General features: G+C 36.0%; 1 protein-coding gene across 2 annotated transcripts; it reads left to right on the top strand.

The window, feature by feature from the left end:
• The first annotated feature begins 116 nt into the window (after window positions 1-116).
• reep1 (receptor accessory protein 1) lies at window positions 117-18,502 on the top strand. Of its 2 annotated transcripts, XM_067367282.1 has the most exons (9): window positions 117-244; window positions 486-630; window positions 3,235-3,307; window positions 3,389-3,465; window positions 3,627-3,747; window positions 4,303-4,416; window positions 6,595-6,766; window positions 9,238-9,509; window positions 15,061-18,502. In XM_067367282.1, exons 2-9 carry the CDS (start codon window positions 599-601, stop codon window positions 15,136-15,138), a joined length of 939 nt encoding a protein of 312 aa, XP_067223383.1. In that variant the 5' UTR covers window positions 117-244; window positions 486-598; the 3' UTR covers window positions 15,139-18,502. The 2 variants fall into 2 exon arrangements, with proteins under 2 accessions (XP_067223383.1, XP_067223384.1); XM_067367283.1 differs by lacking the exons at window positions 117-244; window positions 486-630 and adding an exon at window positions 722-2,710.
• The last annotated feature ends 1,283 nt before the right edge of the window (window positions 18,503-19,785 follow it).

Genomic DNA, 19,785 nt, shown 5'->3' on the forward strand with positions numbered 1-19,785 from the left:
GAATATTATAGATATTGTTGAAAATTAGTTATTTTTTTATTTTTTGGTGCACAAAAGTATTCTTATTGCGTTGTAATATTGAGATAGAACCACTGAACTCACATTAACTGTTTCAAATATGTTTTTAGTACCTTTATGGACCTTGAAAGTTGAGGCCTCACTGAGCCATCGGATTTCATCAAAAATATCTTAATTTGTGTTCCGAAGATGAACGAAGGTCTTACAGGTGTAAAACGACATGAGGGTGAGTATTAAATTACATTATTTTCATTTTTGGGTGAACTAACCCTTTAAATAGCATTTTAAAACCCACCCAATTACTTAGTAATAAACAACTAGTATAATTTAAGATTATATAAAACCACAATTATAATTACCATATTTTTTTCACTAATGTTACTTAAAAATATATCTATATTGTTATATTTAAAACCATCATCTTTGGGTCATATAAGTTGCTGTTATTTTTGCCCATTATCTATAAGCCACATGTTCAGATCAGAGCGCCTGCGCTGTTGACGCGTCTGTCAAACGATAAATGCCGACAACAGTCTCGAAGGAAACTCCTCCCTGTTGACAACACGCCGCTCTCAGCGCAATGGTCTCCTGGATTATTTCTAGGCTTGTGGTGTAAGTCTTCATTCTGCTCTTGTAAAGCATTTTCATTGAGATGCATGAGAATGCTTAATCTTTTTATGAATATGTTGTTTTTAGCTTTTTTTTTTTTTTTTTTTGATGCGATAACGCAAGGGTTTCTAGGGCACCTCTTAATTCTAGGCAGAATAGAATCACATATGTAATGATTATGTATCAGGTCAGATTCGTCCTGATTAGTCTTTTGATTATTTTGTTTACATATTGACAAAAGCTAGCCTACTGTACACTTGCAAGATATGGATGATTTCCTTAAATAGGAATCTGACACCAAGTGACACGGTGAATTATGTAGGATATAAAAACAGTTTTAGCTCAGCTATTGAAGCAATTCGTTTTATTCAACACTTGATTCAATTACATTATCTAGTATTTAGTGTAAACGCACATGTAGGATGCGAATATTGAATCTGTTGTTTGGAATCGTAGGCACAGAGCAGGTCTTGGATGTGTCAGTATAATGGAGAAAAACAATGGGATGGTCAATCAGCTGATGCCCACAGATGTGTGTGTTTTTCAGCATTTAGTTTATTTTTCATTATCGCTATAATAATTAATTGACTTAACATTAGCGTTTTTAAGTGCGCATTTTAATATATTCCACGTAAATGTCTTAGTTTTGTTGTAGCGCTTCATTCAATCCTCTTGCTGTGTGTGCAAAATCTCTAAATAGCTGTTCAATTCATTTTAGATCACAATATCCGATGACATTGCACATATGGCAACACTTGTGAAGTAAACTAGCTGTGTGAAGAGTCTAAAAATAGACAACAAACCTGTGTTTTAGCTTGGTGTGCCCTAGATAGTCTGCTGTGTGCTGTATGTAGTCGGTAATGTTTTGTTTTGTGGGTCTCTGACGGTCAGGGGTGACTGAATTCGGTTTGTGGGTCGGTCATTTGATCGGGTCAGAGGCGCAGCTGTTGCTGGGCTGGCTGGTTTGGAGAAAGAGAGGACACTAGAATAGTGCTAAACTGAAACGCTTAAACACAGGTGCAGGGCACTTCTTTTGGCTATCTAGCACTTTCCAATCACCTATTTAACCTGTACAGGAGTGCGCAAACGGTATTCGTTCCGTCCCATTGGCTTCTGAGTTTGCGCCCTTGACGAGCATTCACTTGTCGGGTCTATTTTTATCAAGCATGCAGAATGTAAACCTGGAATATAAACGGGGTCGTACCGATCTGTCGCCTGTTTACGTGTTACAATGGCGTTAGAATAGGCAAGAATTGCAAGAAATATTTTCTAGGCTGAGTAAATAAGACTCCAGGCCTACTAAAGGGAGGTTATCTCAAATATCAATAATGGAAAGGGAGTGGAGCGGTTTCCCTTCAGGGAAGTAGAAATAGATGGGAATTATAAGTGGCTATTGTTATGTGATTTTGAAATAATATTGAAATCACGTAATACTATTGTCTTTAATTTCTCATACAAATAAACCCAAATTTAAAAACATGTTAATTCTGAAGAGATCCAAGTACATGCGCAAATGAGGTAAAACAAGCAATGATGTCATTTTGATGAATTTTCTGGTAAGGGAGACTGGGAATAGTTGTCACACTCTTTATTGCAGTGAATATTTTCCTCAAAGTAAGTGTCTTTTTGAATATCAATAATTCTCCATTATTGCCCAGGGGTGAAAAAACACTTAATTTAAAGCACATAGCCTGTAGGCTACTCTATATGGGATAAGTTGTCACGATTGGAACATGCTGGTTTTTTGAGACTGATCTTTTTTTTTTTACATTTTAATACAATAAAATAAAACATAAACAATTCAATGTAGCATACTACATAATTTTGATTAAATAAAATTGCATATATTTTAAAATACAACATATAAAACGAATGATTACACTGAGTGGTTGCAGTAAAGATGAAAAAGAGCAGGATCTATGCACAGTTATCTTTAATTAATATTATACAAACTCAGAATAACAAAAATATAAAAAATCTCAAAATACGAATGGAACAACCATCAAACATTGATGAGAACAGAACAAAGAATGACTGAAAACAAGCTCTATCAAGGTTAACAAATGGAGGAAACAAGAAACAGGTGAGGTGCATTATTCAAACAATGAGTAACCATAGTAACTAATTCAAACAGGAAACAGAACTGAAAACAATGATAAAAAGCAAAAACAACTTTGGGGCCGTTTACACAACACAGTTTTCAACTAAGAATGAAAAATATTGTGTGTTTTGGCTGTTCATTTACACGACAATGCTGTTTTGGGGGCCTGAAAGTGCTAAATTTTGAAAATGGGTTTTTTGAAGTGCAAGTTTTTGAAAATGATACCATTATCATCTCCCGGTTAACCACAAAAATTTGTGAAAACATTGAAGTCATGCGCATGCATATGTGTTCAGTTTATAAGCATGTAGTTTCTTAACAAATTGATATTGCCAACTACTGGCCTGGCATGGATAATACAGTGTTTTTAGTCATTTCCATGTCCCATACGAATATGATGTCTTGCCAGTGAAAAATACCCTTGTCCTGACTGAGAAAATACGTTTGTTCTTTTCTATCTGTTTTCCACTTATTTATCTTAAGCGTGTTTGTTGCATTTCTCACAGGCTTATATTTGGTACCCTTTACCCAGCATACTCCTCATATAAAGCTGTTAAATCAAAAGATGTGAGAGAATATGTAAGTACAGCTCAGATACTTTAGTTTATCAACCTTAATTTTTTTGCCTGCTGATTCTGTGATCTGCTTTATTTCAAACAGGTGAAATGGATGATGTACTGGATAATATTTGCACTTTTTACTACAGTAGAAGTGATTACTGATATCTTTTTGTGCTGGTAAGTACATGCGCCATTGCTTTTGTCATATCCCATTGTTAGGAATTACTCATATTTTTATTTCTGCTGATGCATATGGCAGTTTGATGTAGGCGGAAACCAGCATGACACATGAGTGTATGACTGTATTTTATTGTCTTTTATTGTCTTTGGTTTTGAAGGCTCCCATTCTACTATGAGCTCAAAATTGCCTTTGTCGTGTGGTTACTTTCCCCGTACACAAAGGGATCCAGTGTCCTATATAGAAAATTTGTCCACCCTACACTGTCCTCTAAGGAGAAGGTACTGTATCTGATGTGATTTGTTCACTGTTCATTTTAATTTTTTTCCTTTACCCTGTCTAGGCTGAAAAAATACCCAAAGACACTGTAGAACTTTCACTAATACATTTAATATTTAATACAAAAGCATTTCTATTGTAAATGTTCAAGCATCATCCTTAACAGCTGTGGAGAATCTCAACTGTTTTAATGCTAAGAAACTGAATTGTTGGAGGAAGTGCACATTTGACTCCTTTTCCTGTAACCTTTTTGAGTTGATTTTCCTGGTTGACCGAGGATGAGCAGAGGTAAGGAAATGGTACTGTGATTTTCCACAGTCTTTCCTCTGCTCTTTATTCTTGGGGCAGGAAATTCGTCAGAAGGACAACTTAAGTCCAAATGGATTTGACAAACACTGATAACAAAGAGAAAATATAAAGTATTAAAATGTTCTTTTGTTCATATAAAAATAAAACATGATGCTGATGTGAAAGAGTACAATGAAATGAATCATTTGCACACTGTCAGTTTTATTGTACATACAGCATATGTGAAATATTCTTTGACTCTTTCTCAGGACATCGATGAATACCTTTGCCAAGCAAAAGATAAAAGCTACGACACCCTGGTGCATTTTGGAAGGAAAGGCCTGAATGTGGCAGCTACAGCTGCAGTAATGGCTGCCACCAAGGTAATCTAATACTGTTATCTTGTTGTTAGAGTTTCACTTTCCATGAATATAATACAAAGGCTTAAAGCTTTGGTATCAAAATGAGTTACCAAATTCTGAATATAGGTTTGTGTGATTTCATTATTGTCTATCAATAAACAACAAATAAACATGAATAAGTACATAAATAAATAAAAAAAAGTAAGCAAACAAATAAAATTTATAACAAACAAAGTTAAAATTGGTAACAGGGTTGCAAATTTAGCCTAAATAAAGCTATGACTTAGCAGCTTCTTTGAGACAAAAATGACTTTGGGACAATATTGTAGCCTATAGATATTGATAAAATTATATTTTCAATAAATTATACAAATCAAAAAAGTTGGGACACTGTACAAATTGTGAATAAAAACAGAATGCAATGATGTGGAAGTTTCAAATTTCAGTATTTTATTCAGAATACAACATAGATGACATATCAAATGTTTAAACTGAGAAAATGTATCATTTTAAGGGAAAAATAAGTTGATTTTAAATTTCATGGCATCAACACATCTCAAAAAAGTTGGGACAAGGCCATGTTTACCACGGTGTGGCATCCCCTCTTCTTTTTATAACAGTCTGCAAACGTCTGGGGACTGAGGAGACAAGTTGCTCAAGTTTAGGAATAGGAATGTTGTCCCATTCTTGTCTAATACAAGCTTCTAGTTGCTCAACTGTCTTAGGTCTTCTTTGCCGCATCTTCCTCTTTATGAAGCGCCAAATGTTTTCTATGGGTGAAAGATCTGGACGCAGGCTGGCCATTTCAGTACCCGGATCCTTCTTCTACGCAGCCATGATGTTGTAATCGATGCAGTATGTGGTCTGGCATTGTCATGTTGGAAAATGCAAGGTATTCCCTGAAAGAGATGACGTCTGGATGGGAGCATATGTTGTTCTAGAACTTGGATATACCTTTCAGCATTGATGGTGCCTTTCCAGATGTGTAAGCTGCCCATGCCACACGCACACATGCAACCCCATACCATCAGAGATGCAGGCTTCTGAACTGAGCGCTGATAACAACTTGGGTTTCCTTGTCCTCTTTAGTACGGATGACATGGCGTCCCAGTTTTCCAAAAAGAACTTCAAATTTTGATTCGTCTGACCACAGAACAGTTTTCCTTTTTTTGCCACAGTCCATTTTAAATGAGCCTTGGCCCAGAGAAAACGCCTGCGCTTCTGGATCATGTTTAGATGTATGGCTTCTTTTTTGACCTATAGAGTTTTAGCCGGCAACGGCGAATGACACGGTGGATTGTGTTCACTAACAATGTTTTCTGGAAGTATTCCTGAGCCCATGTTGTGATTTCCATTACAGTAGCATTCCTGTATGTGATGCAGTGCCGTCTAAGGGCCCGAAGATCACGGGCATCCAGTATGGTTTTCCGGCCTTGACCCTTACGCACAGATATTGTTCCAGATTCTCTGAATCTTTGGATGATATTATGCACTGTAGATGATGATAACTTCAAACTCTGTAATTTTTCTCTGAGAAACTCCTTTCTGATATTGCTCCACTATTTTTCGCTGGGTTTGTAATAATTTTAATAAAAATATATATATAATTTATTTTTACAATAATGGTATCAGGGTTGAATAGTTGATTATGACAAATGCAGTCAACACTACAATTCATGTAAAAACTTATTAGATGTCACAATGTTTTTTTTTTAATTTTCCATCTTTTATTTTTTTAATAAGGGAAAATCATGTGGGTCCCACATCTATAATGAACTGAATATCAGTTTAAAAGATGTCAAAATTATAACACTGGTTTGATACAGTCCGTTACAATTGAGAGGGTCAAGACCATTTAGGTGGGACAATGCATGTTATGTAAGATAATAGCTTACCCAATAGTTCTTACGCCAAAGAACATGGTATTTATTGCTTAAAAGTATCATCCCTTTTGGGTACATTTTAACATATGCCATATCAACTGAGTTTATTTTAGATAATGTGTTTCTTTTGAAGTGAATATTTACTATATTTATACCTTATCATAATTTAAGCAGACTGGATAAACAAAACTTAAATACTTCTTCATGCTCATTTTGTCCAAACAAAACAGATTGTTGATGATCGTCTAGTACACAGCATGACAGTATTTAAACACTCTTAAGGAGTTCCATCTGACTCTCCGTGTTCTCGATCCAGGGCCAGGGCGTTCTCTCCGAGCGACTTCGCAGTTTCAGTATGCAGGACCTGTCATCTTTCCAGGCAGAGGGCCAGGCAAAGAACGCAAGTTCTGTAACCACTCAACCTGCAGCCGCACAGCACAGGACACGCACGATGATGCGCAGCAAATCAGAGACTGGTTACAGCAAGGGTAAGCAATGCCAAGCCAAATGATCAGTGCTGCATTTCTCTTAACCCTTTGAAGAAGATACTACTATCAGCCAATCAGATTTCTGCTAATCCTGTTTGGTTTAGCTGCTTCTCTCAATCATCCCTTACATGTAATTAATCCTTAACCTGAGCACTGTAGCCCTGCCAATGTCCTGGGTAAATGTTTGAAATTGTTTATTGCTCTCTATTTTTCATCTCCTTCTATTACACATTACTGTGATTCAGCAAAAGGATCGTAGATAAGCTTTTTTTTCTCTCTTAAAGGGGTAGTTCACCCAAAAATCATTATTCAGTGTCATGTTGTTTCAGATCCAAAAAGAGATATTTGGCAGAATGTTCCGCCAGTGGCATACAGCAGTGTTCTGAAATGTGGAGGCAAAGTCCTCGCAATTCTTTTTATGTTTATAAATATATTTTGTAATTTCATGTCCCAGTTTTGATGTTTTAATTTGATGACTCATGTCATCATACTCGGTACACACTGGTCACAGACACAGAAATGTACCTTTAATTTCACCAAGCTGATTGTGATTGCTCACTAAAAAAAAAAAACATTTCAAGTCCATTTTAAATTTTGATGTGACATAAACAGGTGATATCTAAGTGGCTGAACTGTTTACTCACTGTTTAACTAGTCCTCCCATTAATGCCATAATTTTGTTCATTCAGACCAATTCGCAAACACGCATGAAAACAAGAGGCGGGATTTATCACACAAACCAATCATATTCAATCATGACCAATCATATCGAATCTTAGCATGATGCATCTCATGTGATTTCCCTCCATTCATTTTCAGTTACCCCCCACCAGACCCACCCCATGCTTTAGGGGGTCTGTTAAAACTCAATGGGCTCAGGGGAGGTAAGAGAGATGCGGACTCCTGCTGTAACTTTACCTGTTGGTGTCGCTGTTGGGCAGTTTTACTTAGAAAAACAAGCGATTAATACACTTTTTAATGTCACATTTTGTAATATTTTTGTTGTTTTATTTTTGTAATATGGATTATTTTCTTATCTAATATTTTGAGGAGGCACTGCCTCTCTTGCCTCCTCAGAGGAAATGTCCCGGTTCCTGCTCTTTTCCATACAATTAAAGTGCGTGATTAAGGTCCGTCTTTGCTCCAAAAATGCAGAAAAGGACCAGAAAAGTACCATACAACCATATACCAATATCTGCCAAATTCCAAGTGTTCTGTAGTCATTTGATGGCTTTGGATGAGGAACAAACTTAAATCTTCACTTCCACTCTAGCTTTCAAATCTCATTGAGAGGCGCAACCTGGCACAACATGTCTTCACATGCCAATCGTACATGATCTGAAAGCTAAGTGGAAGATTTCAGAAAAATAAAAATGTTCATTTCTGTTTCTCACTCAAAGCCATGGCTTTTTTTTTTTCACTTGTGCTAAAAAGTGCTGCTTGGACATTCTGCAAAAGATCTCCTTTTCTGTTCCACAAAAGAAAGAAAGTTAAATGAGTTTAGAAAAATTTCTCATTGAAAATATACATTGTTACATATATTATTAATTCCACCATATTGTATCTCTCTGCCAAACATTCATCAACCCATGCAAAGACTTCACGCCTGTTCACACCATGGATGGTAACTATAATGTTTCAATAATTATTACGTTTCTATGAAAATACCGTAGCCCACAACACATCAATAAGGGGCCGTTCGCACAGAATATGTGTTCTTTTCATTCCACTGCGCTGCTTCTCCAGTGTTTTTCTGGATAAACATGCACTAAACAAACATGTTTTACCATTGCCCTGGCATCTTTTTCAGTGTATCACGCTAAAATTAAAAACTTTTTAAAAATGCGTCTTTGCATTTTTTTTTTTATTCCACTTTACTGTCTCACGTTTTAAACACGAAAACACATCATGTGTGTTAACGGCCCCTAACAATAATGATACAGAGAAAACAATTTTTTTTAAGCTGATATGTTAATAGACAGCCAATCAGAATCCAGTCGGCTATAAAAGGCTTGAGAATTTAAAGTGGCAGATGACAACTCTTATAAAAAACAAAGTATATTAACTCGTATATAACTTATTATAGTTTTAGTTATCATGCTCTGTGTGAACAGGCCTTTAGTGTTATTTAATACAACTGTCTAATTTTCATTTTATCCATCTGTTCTCCTAGTACAGGAAGTGATTAGCTAGGAATAAACAGGCCTTTCCTATTCCAGTTATAGATGTGAGGATCTTATTTCAGCACAGTTTAGAAACAGCAAAATGTAGCAGAATCGCTTTCCTGAAGAACAGAAAGAATATTGTCCACTGCACCAATCATTTTATCTTTCACACAGTGTCAAAACTCTGTTATTCAGCTTCACATGATTTTCAAGTCTTCCATACTGAAATTTATATTGGATCTAAAATATATTCAGAGTTTAAGTGCAGTTGGTGTCACAGTCTTTGTTTTGATTGTCATGGTACAGGCCATGATTTTGACATGACCGAATATGAGATGTTCAACTTGGAGCAATATGCGTCTAAGGAGCCTCCTGGCCCGCTGACTCCCACACCCACCCCGACCCCATCGCAGCCCACTGTGCCTCAACCTGAGCCCACAACTCCACTGCTTTCCCCCACTGAGTCCTTCCAGGATAATTCCGCATCCGCACCTGTAGCCTCAGAGGAGCCTCAGGAAAAGGAGGAATTTGCCTCATCTGCTTCACTCCAATTCAGATTTAAGAGGCGTGCCCCTGAGGTACCCCTGCTTTCTCGTGGCTAGCTGTTGACTTGCCTGGCTGCACCGGGGCTCTGTTAGCTCTGTTGTGACTAACCTGTGTAATCACTAACCAATGCTGCTGTTCACCAGCAAGAGTCAACTGAGTGAGTCTCCGAGTGAGTCTAACACTCTTACCTCAGGTTACACTGGAAGAGTTACAAAGGCATCTCTAAAAGCTGTGATGTTCATCAGTTCACTGTAAGACAATCTGTCTATAAATGGAGTTCAGCACTGTTGCTACTCTTAAGAGTGGACGTCCTGTAACAATGACTGTAAGAGCACCAGAATGTTATACTGTGATTAATATCAGTATTCCTGCTGCCTTTTACAGATGTGTGGAAGGACAAGATTAACATCTAAAAACCCACTTGCCTGTACACACCGGGAACGCACGCGTTTATTGCCAGCGTTTTTCGAGACGTTTTTTGTATTCACACCATAGGTTAACACCCAAGCGATTTTCACTGGCGATGCGAAGAGTGAACGTGCAAATTCACCGCTTGTGCTTAATGGTAGTGCAAATAAACATATTTATGATATTAATAAAGTTATAGAAGATACAAATGCAGATATAAACTATCTACACATATAAACACTATCATTTTCAAACGTTTTCCAAAAGTTGCTCATCCACACTGAAACGTATGAAAACGCTTACATCCCCCTACTGCTCATGAGTAAAGCTTCGACCTGCGTCATTCCCGCTAGGCGTTTATTTCCGGCTCTTTGAAACTTTGAGGCAATGTCGAGGAAAGGCACTGAGTTTTTTAAAAGAACACTCCACTTTTTTTGAAAATAGGCTCATTTTCCAGCTCCCCTAGAGTTAAACAGTTGAGTTTTACCGTTTTCGAATCCATTCAGCCGATCTCCGGTTCTGGCGGTACCACTTTTAGCATAGCTTAGCATAGTTCATTGAATATGATTAGACCGTTAGCATCGCGCTTAAAAATGACCAAAGAGTTTTAATATTTTTCTTATTTAAAACTTGACTCTTCTGTAGTTAAATCGTGTACTAAGACCGACAGAAAGTGAAAAGTTGCGATTTTCTAGGCCTATATGGCTAGGATCTATACTCTCATTCCAGCATAATAATCAAGGAACTTTGCTGCCGTTCCATGGCTGCAGCAGTGCAATGATATTACGCAGCACCCGTGAGCCCCTGCTTGCACAGGGAACGTGCCTTGCAACCATGGAGACGTTTGTGAGAGACGCTGTGTAATATCATCGCACTGCTGCAGCCATGATACGGCAGCAAAGTTCCTTGATTATTACGCCTGAATGAGAGTATAGTTTCTAGCCATATCAGCCTAGAAAATCACAACTTTTCATTTTCCGCCGGTCTTAGTACACAATGTAACTACAGAAGAGTCAAGTTTTAAATAGGAAAAATATCAAAACTCTTTGGTCATTTTTGAGCGAGATGCTAACGGTCTAATCAGATTCAATGAACTATGCTAAGCTATGCTAAAAGTGGTACCGCCAGAACCGGAGATCGGCTGAATGGATTCGAAAACGGTAAAACTCAACTGTTTAACTCTAGGGGAGTTGGAAAATGAGCCTATTTTCAAAAAAAGTGGAGTGTTCCTTTAAGTGGACCGACCCGACAGTGTGGTGGAGTTGTTGCTGCGAGTAACACAGGAGTATAAAGTGGCAAAGCAAGCGAGACTGGGGGACGTGTCTTGGCTGAATAGAGTGCCTCAGGGATGACGCGTTTTTGTAGGCCAACCCGGAAGTTAGCGTCACACGGGTTCCCTCAACTGAAAGCCTATTCATTTTTCCCATAGACTTTTGGAAAATCGCAGAAAATAAGCTCTGTGTTTAACAAAGGGTTATGACACTTACATGTTTTGTCTATCAAGATAATCTTTACAAGTGAACACCACATTTATAGATTTTGAAGCCTAAATAAAGTCGTCAGATATAAAAGGCTAACAGTAGGCTATAAACGAACTACAGCACACCATGGTCGCGGATCAACGTCGTCACCACTAAGCGTCCTCAAACTGTATTTAAAAAACAACTTTATTTAAAAACATGCTCACTGATTATGATATGCGCTGTGTATAAATACTTATCCACTTTTTCATGAGAAATGCTGTCCAAATGTCCCGTTTTTAATGACTACGTCTAAAGTCCCCGCCAAAGGAAGTCGTCCCTTTTAGCAATTTGTTAGCAACCGCCGATTTGAAGACACAGTAAAAGTTTAAAAAATCACAAGTGGGTTATAACTGGTGTGTTTTATGTCATATATCAAAACGTGAAAGTATTTAGAGGCTTTGTTAACCACAGACCTTATTTCAGGCGATTTACCAAAAACCCATTCAAAAAACCCATAGACTTTACGGCGTTGGAACCGGAAGTCCTAAAATGCTAACTCGCTTCCGGGTTTTGCCTACAAAAACGCGTCATCCCTGGGGCACTCTATTGGTCATATAACTGCATCACATGACTAAAAATGTGTCATCGTATTCAAAAGCCTCCGTTTTCACAGTGCACACTACGACGCGAAGACGGCGTTTCAAATTTATCCGCTTTGGAGAGCGTTTTCCAAAAGCTATGTTTTTGCTGACTTGAAACGCCGTCTCAGTGTGGACAGAAGGCCTTACTGTAACTTCAGCAGCTCCAGGCACGTGAACAAAAGCACCAATATCATTGGTCGGCCAGTTTTTAACGCGGCGCGTCAAACCAAAAAAAACGAACCCGAGGCGTTTTTTTTTTTTTTTTTAAATGACGCTTTTTTTCGCGTCGGTGTGCACACTCACATCGGCGCCCGTTGTTTAGTCACGAGCCGTTAAATATATTTAATTATAGCGATATTCGTCCCGGTGTGAACAGGACTTAACTGTTCTATTTCTTGGTGTTGCGACTGATTTTATATCTCACAATTGTGTTTTTGTTTCTTGTAGTTGTGATTTTATTTCCTGTTATTACGACTTTTATAAAAATCCATCATTTTAATAATTTAGACATTAATTCTTGTAATTTTGACTTGTATCCCACATTTGGGACAATTTCTTGTAATTGTGACTTCACAATTGCAATTGTATTTCTTTTAATACAGAGATACAGAAATACAGAGAATAATACTTTCATTCTTATAAACATGACTATAGGCTATCCAAGAATTTATTTCTTGTCAATGCGACTTTGTCTAACAACTTTATTTCTTGTAATCACACAATTCTGAGTGTATATTGTGGTAGAAATTCCCCTACGCACCTGACTTAGGTTAAACTAAGTGTAGCTTTTCCTAATCGACACTTTATGAACTCTTGCGCATCTACTGGCGACAACTTGCTTCGAGTCGGATGGTGTCTCGCCCCCTATGAACACTAACATTTGGGATTCATTTCTTTAGTGTTCCACTAACCTGCTCTACAGCAGTAATCAGACAACAATCCAGACAATGTCTTCAGTATGCTTTAATCGATCACGGTCGGGAGGATCTCAGACCAATTTCAGAGAGAACTCCCTGATCAAGAGGGTACAATAGTTTTTATTAAAAAAAAAAAAGTGACATGATGCATTACATAATTTTCCTCCAACTTGATTGGTTCTACATATTCTTTTTTACTAGGAGCTAATCTGGATAACTCCATCATGAGTTTGGACATACATAACAAAACTGGACACCTGTCTAGTTTTATTTCTCCTTTTGTTATTTTCAGACACACAGTAATTCTGGCCCAAGTGTTAGAGACATACAGTATTAAAACATATATAATTGTTATCCCTGTAAGGAAAGAAATGTTGATTATTAATAATTAAAGTTAAAATTTCTTCCACAATATCTCACAATGTGACTTTATTTGTTTTAAATTTCACAATTACCTTTTTAACTGACACCATGTCTACACCTGGCAGGTCCATTGCCACATCGTATTGCGCCGCCACAGCTTGAGGCCGTCTACACTGAACATGTCAAAGCAAAAGAACCAAATCCATTTGTCCTGTTGTCAGAAGTAGTGCAAGCATGGAGTATTTTAGAAATAGAACAGAGCATCAGCTTGCTGTTGATGTTTTGGCATGTTGTGCCATGCTGCATACAGTATAGACAGTATCTCAGATTGTGATGGGTTTCAGATTTGAACCAATCAGATTTGAGGGACAACTTTACAGTTTATGTCTAGTTTAGGCTTACAACAAGGGTTAGGTGCTTCTACATCACTGTTATTCACCTATAATTTAGGGTTAAGTTTAGAGGTAGGAATATGGTTAGGACTACATTTTTGGACAGGAATGCTGTTCCAGGATCAACAAAATATGTTGACTCAGGAACGCATTCAACTTGGAACAATCAGGACATGCAAACAACGTCATAAGTTTCTAAATGATTTGAAATTTCAATGGTTCACCACTGGAGGCAATCTCATGAACTCATGAACCAGTGTCTATATATGACTTTTACCTGATCTTGGATCAATTTTATAAATATGTACACATTTAAAGGCACATTTGTATAATAAAATGGGAGAGTTGTATTTAAAAGTCTCTTATTGGTCTGATTAAAGCTCTCCATACGCCTGATTTACAAGCTCTAAAATTGATCACAGATTATAAAGATCCTTCATATTTAATGGTATTACATGATTTGTTACATGCATTTAATTAATAACACCTTCAATACAACATTTGCACTTGGTATGTAAAAGGTGTTTTTATGCATGTTTGGGCATGTTTTATGCCACTGCATTTATACTGTTTTAAACCAGTGTTTGTCAACCAGGGGTCCATGGACACCTAGTGGTCCTTGACATAATGCCAGGGGGTCCTTATAAAATATCTGAATATCTGATATATTTTTTTGTGTATTTTGACATTTGACATGTTCCCATAAAAGAAGATAATATATGTATAATATAACTGACTGTATGAATATAGGACAAGTCAAGTAAATTACACTTGATTGCATTTGTTCATCACAAAGACATTAATTATACCAATTTTATTCTGGGATCCTTGAGGATGGTTCCAAATATGACGGGGGTCCATTACTCAAAAAAGGTTGAGATTCACTGTTCTAAACAGCAGGAACAGTGAATCAGTGAGTCATTTTGTGAAGCAAGTGGTTCAATTGATTCAAAGTTTCGAAAAGCTTTGTTTCTCCCATCACTTCCCAGGGGGCACTACGTGAATTACCTCTCATCTCGACAAATCTCGTGAATGCAAGCAGAGTCGGTCTACCCAGTAGGACATTTTCTTTTTTCAAGCACTGCGTAAACTTGCTAAATAGAGCCAAAATGTGTGTGCCAATAATTTTGTTCTTTTATAAACCAAAGCTGGTGGACCAGTTTAACTCCTGACCATAATACAACCTAACTGACTAAAAACAGGCCTTTGTGCACAAAGCATCCGTTTGACATGTGTTTGTCTTTCTTGGATTGACACATCACAGAAATATACATGTCCTCACTCATGTTGACCTGATCTTGTGATCATGTTTATTTGTGAACAGTAAACATGAAGTGTGCATTGCTCTCTGATTTGACCTACTGGTTCACCGAATGACTCTATCTCTTCTCTCTCTCAGCCTCCTCCTAGATCCCTAAGACCTGTCACCCGATCCAGATCAAAGAACGCCCTCTCTTCAGACACTGAAGCCATGTGACTGTGCATATGCTGCGGGAGCGCTTTAGCTGTCTAACCTGCAACATTAGGAGACACAAGAGAAGGCAAAGAAGAAAAAAAAAAGGAATGCAGCCAAAATGTTCAAATATTCAAAAGCAGCCTTGCTCTGTAATGAGGTAACCAAAGCGATGTGCAACCTTTCGCTTCTGATCTTTGACACTCAAGGGGGAGGGTATCTATTTAGGCAACGCATTTGTGTACATACTGCTGCTCTGAGACTCTTTTGAGGTTGTTACACTTGTTTTGTACATATTTATGATATGTTTGAGTGTAGATTGTTTGATTTCTTGGTATGATTTTGGGAGAAACAAATGCATGCATGTCCCTCTGGTTTTATGTCTCGAGTCACCCAACCATAATCACTTATTGTTTATGGGCATACTTTATTTTTGGGGGGGCTACGCTCATTTGGGTCACCCGACTACTGGGTAGCAAGATGTTTCCAAACCAGTCTTTTTTAGAACAATAGTTATTAGCAAAAATGTACTGCACTGATATGATTGGTGTGTTTGACAAACGTAACATTTATTTAATCATTTATGTATAAACAAATGCAAATGTTCTTCTGAAGAGAGGGACTTTTTAAAACAAACTCGTAGTTGAACCAAATTAAGGTATTGATTGACAATGCCTGACATGATTTATGATTTAAAATAGATGGACAAAGTGCAATGGATTTTACAATTCTGCTAAACTATCAATAGTTCAGCCATAACTTCATTATATATTTAGTGCATATATAAAAATGCACTAAAAAAGACCGAAAGAGACAATTGAATTGATACTTGTTTATCGACATTCTTATTTTACTTCATTACTTTAATTATTATTAGGCATGTACAGTATTTTTTAGTATTTAGAAACCTTTCAAAACATGGCATTTTTAAGTCTTTAAACCAAATATTTCTGTTTATTTCTTAAACCTCTTCAGTTGCTTGATGTTGCATGTATCAACATTGACAATTTGAATGTGTCTCACATTATTAGCCTCCACTTTCTGAGCGTGTGTTAAAGTGTTAAAGTACCTTATCAGAGTTTAGCAGGCATTAGTGGTGATTTGGTACAACACAAAGCGGGTCCTTCACTCTAGTAGTTTTACTTTTGTAGCATTTACAAATTTAATCATATGTGGGAGATACAAATGTCTGAAAACACTGTGCAATTACACTAGCATGTATCACAGAGAAACTCACAGTTTGGTGTTGTTATCGTTCCTGATCACAGTCGAGTGTATTTGAGTCACTGTAAATCTCTATGTCATGGAGAGGGCAGCAGTCTATCAACTCTCAAAAGCATTTCACTATGGAAAGGGTTTCACTATGTGTTTTATACTGTGAAAATGATGACAATCCTAATCTCATATACATGCTTTATCAAATTAAAGGTTCTAAGTATTTGATATCTTGTAGCTGTTCAAATGGTTATCAAACTTCACTGAAAAAAAAAAAAAAATCTGCCTCAGGAACAGTTTTTGTCATTTTATCACAATTTTATTTACACTTGTGAAATTATCTAAGGTGTGAACTAAAAAAAAAATAATTGGAATAGTGATAATCTGGTTGGCGTTCTTTTTGTTGCCTTGTGTTTCCAGTTTTAACAGCATTTCTTTCTCTATGGGTTGATTTTAAAGTGCTCTGTGGAACCATCTTTGGCCTTTTATAAATATAAAAACTGTTGCTTCTTTAAATATTCAGGTCATTAAAGGCACAAAGTTTGAAATTTCTTACCATGTGAAGAGCAGTGTAGTTGCTGATTTTGGTCTTCTATTATTCAGTAGGAGAATATATAGAACAGCTATTTATGAAGCAGTGTTAATTTCATTGAATAATTTTCATCATAATTTTCTTCATCGACATTTATTCACTGACAAAAATGATGATGAGATGATGATGACTAAATAAAAACCAGTTTTGAATGACAAAAACTATGAAGAAAATCTACTGACATTTTCGTCAACAAATAAAAAAAGAGATGAAAATGTCAGGGAGGGACAATGTGGGAAGATATCCAAAAGAACGGATGCGCTGCATGGTAGATGCGCACATTTGAATTGTAACGTGTCCGATCTACCCGGCAGAAATTAAGTTTAAATGTTTTAAACTCAAATGTTTAAAAATGTAAACGTCCGGGAGAAAGAGCAGTGCAGACATATGAATATATTTGAAAAACTCAATTCAGTCCAAGAAAGCCATAGAAAGCCAACTCAAACAGCACACGAGTACTGAATTGAGTTCTCTTTCGTGTCTTTTCGCATTTGAATGGACAAATACACACAAAACTGTCAAAATATCTGTTTTGGCGAGTATTCACGTAAACACAGTTGGTTATGTCTTAAGTGAACATAATATGATAATATGAACTTAAACGATTTTCATATTACAGAGCCCCTAAAGGGACACGTTGATGGGGGAAAAAAATATGAGATGGGAGGAAAAATTATACATCAATGATTTCGCTTTCTCTCACAAATGTTCCCCCAGGTAACTTTGCGTTCGATGGAAAATGTTTGCTTTCCCTTGAGAAACATTGCCTTCGCTCTCAAAATGTTTGTGTTTGCTCATAAAACTTTCTCGGAAAACGTTAAACTTTTGCGAGATAACTCAAATGCATTGTAATTTCTCTTATTTTTTCCATCACCATGTCCCTTTAGGAGCTCCATACTACGTCAACAAAATGGTGTTAAATATGAATCGCGTCGAAATATGCATCTGCAGTTTTCGAATATGAAAGTGAGACATTACACATTCGTGCTTTATCATGTCAGACAAAGATACTTTTAAATGCAGGGACTTAAGAAGAGGCTGTGCCTTTAAAGACTATTAAAGTCCTGGCTGTCTGTTAAAAACCATTTGAAGCTTAAATAATACCATGTATTTTTGAGTTGTTTGTGCCAGGTTGTTCAGAGTAGGAGTCAAAATGTCTTCACTATCCTCTTAAAAACATAATAGCTTGTAGCATCTCCATATTCCATAGCTGTCATGTCTGGCAGGCCAGAATATACTGTATGTCACTGTTCAAGTCCTTTATTGAATAAATCTTGAGTGAAAAAGACAGAAGTTGATGTAAAAAGAGTAAAATCTCTGTTTGAAAAAAAACTTCAAAATGTATTGGAATTCAGAAATTAAAAGTTGAACGTGAAACCCTGTGTCCTGGTACTTATTTAATCTGCAAAATAAAAGATTTGCTTTTATTTCCTTACCTGATCTGGTGTAAATAATCACATATAAAATATTAATTATATTATTATGATTAAATAATCTATGTGATTAAATATATTAATATGTACATCAGTTTATTTTACTGAAATTTACGGAAGAGGATTAGGGCCAAGCAATTATAAAAAATTGAAACCATCTCGAGATTAAAGTTGTTAAATTTTGAGAAAAAAACGTGTTAAATTTCGAGAAAAAGGTCGAGATAAAATGTTGACAATAAATTCGTTAAATTACAAGAAAAAACTCGTAAAATTTTGAGACAAAAAGTCATTAAATTACAACAACAAATTCGTTAAATTATGAGAAAAAATGTCGTTAAATTTCGAGAAAAAAGTCGAGATAAAATGTCATAATTTAACAAGTTTATTGTCAACATTTTATCTCGACTTTTTTCTCGTAATTTAACAAGTTCATTTTCAACATTTTATCTCGACTTTTTTCTTGTAATTTAACGACTTTTTTCTCGTCATTTAACAAGTTTATTGTCAAAATTTTATCTCGACTTTTTTCTTGAAATTTAGCAGTATTTTTCTCATAATTTAACGAATTTGTTCTCGTAATTTGATTTTTTTCTCGTAATTTAATGACTTTATTCTCAACATTTTATCTCAACTTTTTTCTCGAAATTTAACAAGTTTTTCTCGTAATTTAACAAGTTCATTCTCAACATTTTATCTCGACTTTTTTCTTGTAATTTAACGACTTTTTTCTCGTCATTTAACAAGTTTATTGTCAACATTTTATCCCTACTTTTTTTCTTGAAATTTAGCAGTATTTTTCTCATAATTTAACGAATTTGTTCTCGTAATTTAAAATTTTTTTCTCGTAATTTAATGACTTTATTCTAAACATTTTATCTCGACTTTTATCTCGAAATTTAACAAGTTTTTTTCTAGTAATTTAACAAGTTTATTCTCAACATTTTATCGACTTTTGTCTCATAATTTAACTACTTTTTTCTCGTCATTTAATGACTTTATTTTCAACATTTTATCTCGACTTTTCTCGAAATTTAACAACTTTAATCTCGAGATGGTTTTATTTTTTTATTATTGCTTGCCCCTAATCCTCTTTCACAGAAATTAACTAGTTTTAGCTATTGAAACTAAATCAGCCACTTATTGACTAAATCATTTTTACAATAAGACAACAGAACCATTTAATCAAAAAATAAAAATGGTAAAATAATCAGTTAATTCTTGTTCTGAATTATCAGTTCATTAAGTTTCTACGAAGCCCCTAGGGACATAGTGGTGGAAAAAAATATATGAGAGGAAAAAAATATATTTCAATGCTTTTGCGTTCCCTCGCAAAACTTTTGTGTTCTTTGAGAGTAAACAAATTTTCTCGGGGGAACGCAAAACATTTGTGGAAGAACGCAAAAACATTGAAATATATTTTTTCCTTCTGTC

Source organism: Chanodichthys erythropterus, chromosome 18, assembly GCF_024489055.1.
Source record: "Chanodichthys erythropterus isolate Z2021 chromosome 18, ASM2448905v1, whole genome shotgun sequence".
NCBI lineage: Eukaryota > Metazoa > Chordata > Actinopteri > Cypriniformes > Xenocyprididae > Chanodichthys > Chanodichthys erythropterus.

Excerpts from the sequence above, each read along its gene's own strand:
- reep1 (XM_067367282.1), top strand. The coding sequence starts at position 599 with ATGGTCTCCTGGATTATTTCTAGGCTTGTGGT. Across the intron at positions 631-3,234 it reads ATTATTTCTAGGCTTGTGGT|GCTTATATTTGGTACCCTTT; the intron begins GTAAGTCTTCAT and ends CATTTCTCACAG. Across the intron at positions 9,510-15,060 it reads TTAAGAGGCGTGCCCCTGAG|CCTCCTCCTAGATCCCTAAG; the intron begins GTACCCCTGCTT and ends TCTCTCTCTCAG.